The sequence below is a fragment of the Furipterus horrens genome, unplaced genomic scaffold, assembly GCF_987537825.1.
Source record: "Furipterus horrens unplaced genomic scaffold, mFurHor1.1.pri manual_scaffold_4, whole genome shotgun sequence".
In the NCBI taxonomy this organism is placed as follows: Eukaryota; Metazoa; Chordata; class Mammalia; order Chiroptera; family Furipteridae; genus Furipterus; species Furipterus horrens.
The window spans coordinates 56,850,982-56,856,773 of record NW_028327174.1 but is presented as its reverse complement, the minus strand read 5'-3'; the positions used below and the strand labels follow the sequence as shown (position 1 = coordinate 56,856,773).

Here is a 5,792-nt window from a genome sequence, read left to right as displayed (position 1 = left end):
CTGCCTCCTAGGTTCAAATCACCTGTCCACGTATGTGTCCTTTGCAGTCCTGGGGATAACACATACAGGGGTACATGCCCATGCTGCTATTTCTCAGGGAAGACTAGACTGTGTATCAGGTGCCTCCTCACATCCTCTCCCTGCCTAGGACTTGGACTGGGGGACCTATGCTCCCTTTATTGTGGGACTCTGAAGAGTCCCAGGAGTGTAGAGTTGGAGACCCTCTCCTTATTCATGTTGACCTTCATTCCAGAACTTCAGGGCTGACTGGCTGGTACAGAGCCTGATGGGGGTGGGGTGAGGGAATAAGGAGCAGAGAGCTAAACTGTGGAGGATTCTGAGCTAAAAGTGGAAAGGGGTTGCTGACTAAAAAGCCCCCCCACACACACACACACAAAAGAGGCAGTCAGCTGGAGATTCAGGCACTGCTGTGTCCAGCAGTCCAGAGAAATCTCTCAGCTTCTCTAATTTGCAAAAATTCCTTCATTTCTGCTCCTCATGCCCCAAATTCCCATGGCTAGGACAGGGCTTATTTACCTAAAAGGACCCCACCCACACACCTCCCCAAGAAACAAAGATGGAGGTTCTGGGAACCATTTTACCCCATTAACTCAACTACCATCTGCCCAGTGTCAGGCATGGGGTAGGTGAGATGTGGTAATGCAGAAATTCCTGTCCGCACACAAAAGGTGCAGCCTGGTGAGCCAAGATATGGGGTCAGCTACAGCTGTGCCTCTTCCCTGCTTGCTTCCCTTCCCGGAGGAGCTGCAGGATGGGGAATTCCTGAGAATGGGCTAAGGGCCTGTCTCCAAGGGGAAGTGGTGGGAATATCAGGGACTGTTTTATCTTGGTCACCTAAACCTCACTAAATAGCATTTCCCAGGAAGAGATCTTCAGGCTTCTAGACTAGGGCTGCAGGAGGACAAACTGAGGCAGGCCTCCCTTCCCAAGAGGGTCGTTGCAGCATGAGACTCAAGGAAGCTGCGTAGGCAGCCTCAGCCCCTCCTACTCTTCCTAGGTGCTAATCCCAGCACGGACCACTCTGGAAAGAGGATTGGCTGAGTAACTTGGAGAAGGGGCGTCACCACTACCTCGCCCAAGGGTTAAATAGGGGCGCATGCAAGATGCTCAGAAGTACTGTATTTCTGAACCAGATCATGACCCAGGCCCTCAAGCTCGCCTCTAGAGTGTTGCATCGCGCCCGCTGTGCTTCTGAGCCGGGCGCCTCACTGGGCTCCAGAGGTTCCAACTCAGCGCCCTGGGGCTTGGCGGACATCCCAGGCCCCTCCACGCCGGGTTTCCTTGCCGAACTTTTCTGCAAGGGGGGACTGTCGCGGCTACACGAGCTGCAGGTAGAGGGGGACTCTGTTCCTGGGACTGAATGCTGGGGAAACAGACCAGTGTGGAAAGTAGGAGGGAAGGCCAGTGAGAACGAATGCCCATGAATTACAGAAAAGACAAGTTGAGATTTGGGGCGTTAGCTAGAGCGGCACAGAGTCCACCCCGCCACCCAGCAGAGGCGTTCACTCAAAAAGCGCCTTCTCTCGGTGCAGAAGTCGGGGAGCCAGGTAGGTCCAGGACAAGTGTGCGGGCGGCAGAAATGCACAGTACCTTCCCCCTGCATCCGGAGCGTTGGGCTTAAAGCTACCTGCGCTCCTATACATTCAGTGGAGTCTCGTCCTGAAATGGACAGTCCACATGAGGAACCTTTAGGGATTTTCCGTCTGGCTCGGCCCAGGTAACCGAAGAGAGGTCCTGAATGTCTTAAGCAAAGTTCTTTTGTTTTGCCCATCACACTCAAACTTCCTAGAGATGGGAAGTGGGGAAAAGAGGAAGAGGGATTTGCAGCATTAGGACCATAAACTAGCTAGGAGCTCTCAAAAGAGCAGAAGCTCCCCTTCCGAAGTCCAGCCAACGCCCTCGGCATTGGCACGGGCCAAGCTGGGAGTCCCTTGCCCATATCTCCAGTGTCCGCCGCGCCCATTCTCCCAGGTTCAGGGCGCCGCGCGCTTTGGTCCTGTGTGGTTGGCCAGCTTCGGGAAGGTGCGCACGGTGTATGTGGCGGCCCCTACACTCATCGAGCAACTGCTGCGACAGGAGGGGCCCCGGCCGGAGCGCTGCAGCTTCTCGCCCTGGGCTGAGCACCGGCGCCGGCGCCAGCGAGCTTGCGGACTGCTCACCGCGTGAGTCTCTCTGGCCCCAAAGCCCAGAAGCTCTGCTGCGTCCCTCTCCTGTGGCAGGCCTAGAGACAGGCGGGTGTGAGGGCGACGATTTCATCCTGACTCTGGAAAATAGGGGTTTCCACCTCAGTCTGCTTCGCCTAGGCTCAGGTAGAGCCCAGTCCTCGCCCCACGTCCTTACCGTTATCTTTTGAGGACAGAATCCTGGGTACTGGCAAAAGGGGCTAGGGTACCAAGACCCAGATGGAATGCAAGACTCTGTGAGTCAGGTTACCCAGGAACTCAGGCCCCTCTTGGGAAGGAAATGAGTAAAGAGGAAGGAGGATGAAAAGCGGGCGCACGCAGGGGCAGCTTTCTGTACCCCAGGAAGCAGACGCAATCCCCTCATCTAACCACCAGAGCCGAACACGCTCCTCAACCGCGGCCAGCCGCGTTGAGCAGTCTCCACACACCCGCATCTGCCCTGATGCGCTCTCTCTCTGCACCCCACCAGGGAAGGCGAAGAATGGCAAAGGCTCCGAAGCCTCCTTGCCCCGCTCCTCTTGCGGCCTCAAGCGGCCGCCCGCTATGCCAGGACCCTGGACAACGTGGTCCTTGACCTTGTACAGCGACTGCGATGCCAAAGGGGACGCGGCACTGGGCCACCCTCCCTGGTTCGTGATGTAGCCGGAGAGTTTTACAAGTTTGGATTAGAAGGTGAGTCCCAAGACAGTTCGGGACAAGCTTAGGAAGCACCCGCGAGGGATGACAGGGTGTTGTCTCCGTGCCCTGACAGCGCCCCCTCCCGATCAGGCATAGCTGCGGTGTTGCTGGGTTCGCGCTTGGGCTGCCTGGAAGACGAAGTACCTCCAGACACAGAGACCTTCATTCGCGCCGTGGGATCTGTGTTTGTCTCCACTCTGCTGACCATGGCGATGCCCAAATGGCTGCACCGCCTCGTGCCGGGACCCTGGGGCCGCCTCTGCCAAGACTGGGACCAGATGTTTGCATTTGGTAAGGCACAGAAATGAAGTGGGGACAGGGGAACCTAGAGCTGTACAGGGATAGTGAGGCATTTGGGCATCTCTCCATGCAGCCCAGAAGCACGTGGAACAGCGAGAGGCCGAGGCAGCCATGAGGAGCCAGGGAAGGCCTGAGGAGGAAATGGGATCTGAGGCACACCTGACCTACTTCCTGTTCCAGAAAGAGTTGCCTGCCCCATCCATTCTGGGGAATGTGACGGAGCTGCTACTAGCGGGAGTGGACACGGTAAAGTTCTCCCTCCATGTTGCAGGCCCATTTTCAGAGCTTGGCCTCTCCAGTGACAGTCCTGCTGTGAAGGATTCACTATGGCCCTCCAGACCAGCTTGAGTTATCACCTCCTGGGCTCCAGACAGCTTCATATTCTGCTCCCTATACTGCTTCTCTCTCTTAATACCTCTGATGCTCTCACCTTCCCTCTCAGGTCTCCAACACGCTCTCCTGGGCTTTATATGAACTCTCTCGACACCCCGAAGTCCAGACAGCACTCCACTCTGAGATCACAGCTGCCTTGGGCCAGGGGTCCAATGCCCACTCCTCAGCCACTGCTCTGTCCCAGCTGCCCCTACTGAAGGCTGTCCTCAAGGAAGTGCTAAGGTGAGGGGGAAGGAGAGGAGCTAGAGAAAATGCTGGGGAAGAGCTGAGTAAGAAGACAGTAGATGAGAGCAGGGTGAGGACAGGAGAAAAGGGTACTCTACTTCTGGCCAAGAATGGGTTTGGAAGTTGCCAACATGAGAGGGAGGCTAATGGCCCCCAGCCTCACCTTCCTGTCTCTCCTTGTGCTCCATCACCCAGATTGTACCCTGTAGTGCCTGGAAATTCCCGTGTTCCAGACAAAGACATTCGTGTAGGTGATTATATTATCCCCCAAAATGTGAGTAGAGCCTATGGTACTGTTTTTGCTAAGCCATCCCTCACTGTCGTGGCCACTGTCCTGTACTCAAGACAACTCTCTAATAAGTCCTTCAAACCCTCCGCTTGGCCTGAATGCTTCTCTCTGGTCTATAATGGGGCAGTGGAGAAATCCTTCCAAAAGCAGCCCCAGAAAATTTCCCCATCACCCACCAGAGCCTGCCTTCATCCCAGTCCACATAGCCTCTTCTCCATGTCCCTCCTTGCATTCCTGGGCCTAAATTTACAAGTTTGTGTTTCTCCCACACCAGACGCTGGTCACTCTGTGTCACTATGCCACTTCAAGGGACCCTGCTCAGTTCCCAGAGCCAAATACTTTTCGTCCAGCTCGCTGGCTAGGGGAAGGCCCATCCCCCCACCCATTTGCGTCTCTTCCCTTTGGCTTTGGCAAGCGCAGCTGCATGGGGAGACGCCTGGCAGAGCTTGAGCTGCAAATGGCTTTGGCACAGGTGAGTGATCTAGACCTATCTTCTCCAAATGAGAGAGACCTAACACTCTAAAGCTATGAGCTCGTCTCCTGACAAGCACAGGAAAACATTTAAGACTTGGTAGACCTAATTCTCTGAAATATGTCAATCCCATTATAATAGACCTAGAAAGTGAGTAAGGGTCTTTGGACTATCTTTTTGCCTACTATAATTGTTTATCCTGGTTAACCACTTCCAGCCACAGGTGTCATTCCAACCTTGACCATCCTAACACTCATAATGCCTGTGACCGAAAAAGCCCACCACTGTAGACCGCTCTAAGAGTGATGGCCTTTTTCCTCCCTTTTCAGATCCTGACCCACTTTGAGGTACAGCCCGAGCCAGGCGCTGCTCCAGTCAGACCCATGACTCGGACTGTGCTGGTACCCGAGAGGAGCATTAACCTACAGTTTGTGGACAGATAGTCCTGTGGGAGGAGACTGTTATCATTTCACTTTCTCTTACCATAGGAATTTATTAGGCACAAGAGCAAGAGATGTGTATTTCCCCTGAGGCCTATCTGATCAAACTGGTCAGAATGACCATAGCAAAGTGTTTGAGGCAACCCTGACCAACGTGTGAAGTACACATCTGGCCTGATGCAGCAGGCCTAGAGAAAACCACAGTCCCTCTGTCTGCTCAGCCCTTCTCCTGGTCATATCATATGCATCCTTCAAGCGGTAACTCAGATTTTAACTAATAATGCTGCGTGACCTGATGAAGAATTCCACCACTGCCCTTTTGGGGCTTTCACAGTGTTCATTGATGCTGCTGGCTAAGCTCTTAGCATGACATGAGCTAAGTAATTGTGCATCTGGTCTGCACCTGGTTGGTCCTCTCTCCTTGTATGTGAGCTCTTTGTGAGGAAAATTAGGCCTTATTCAGCTTTTATACCCCCTGCCAGGGTCTATCCCCAGGTGACATCACACAAATTCTCAGATTGAATCTGGACCATGTAGCCAAAGGGCTGGGCAGCTTACCAAGCTCTGTCTACCCCCTTCCTTCCTCACCTTGCCCCTAGGAAAGTGAGTCTGCCCTTGCTTGGTTTATGATTTTTTTAAAAAAACTATCCTAAATAAATAAATAAAAATAAACTATCTTTGCCTCCCTGGTCACTATTAAATTGGCTTGCCCCACCACTTAGTTCCCAGGCAGAGACATCTCAGGACTTGTCCCTGTGTATGCCTTCCTTTTATATATTGAAAATGTGAAA

At 53.6% G+C, this 5,792-nt stretch overlaps 1 protein-coding gene across 1 annotated transcript; it reads left to right on the top strand.

Annotated features, from left to right (window-relative positions):
- Positions 1-1,124: 1,124 nt before the first annotated feature.
- On the top strand, positions 1,125-5,792 carry CYP27B1 (cytochrome P450 family 27 subfamily B member 1). The gene is made up of 9 exons (XM_090275630.1): positions 1,125-1,352; positions 1,993-2,183; positions 2,674-2,876; positions 2,973-3,173; positions 3,256-3,428; positions 3,625-3,797; positions 3,996-4,074; positions 4,364-4,561; positions 4,891-5,792. The coding sequence occupies exons 1-9, from the start codon at positions 1,125-1,127 to the stop codon at positions 5,002-5,004; spliced, it is 1,560 nt and encodes a 519-aa protein (XP_090131756.1). The 3' UTR covers positions 5,005-5,792.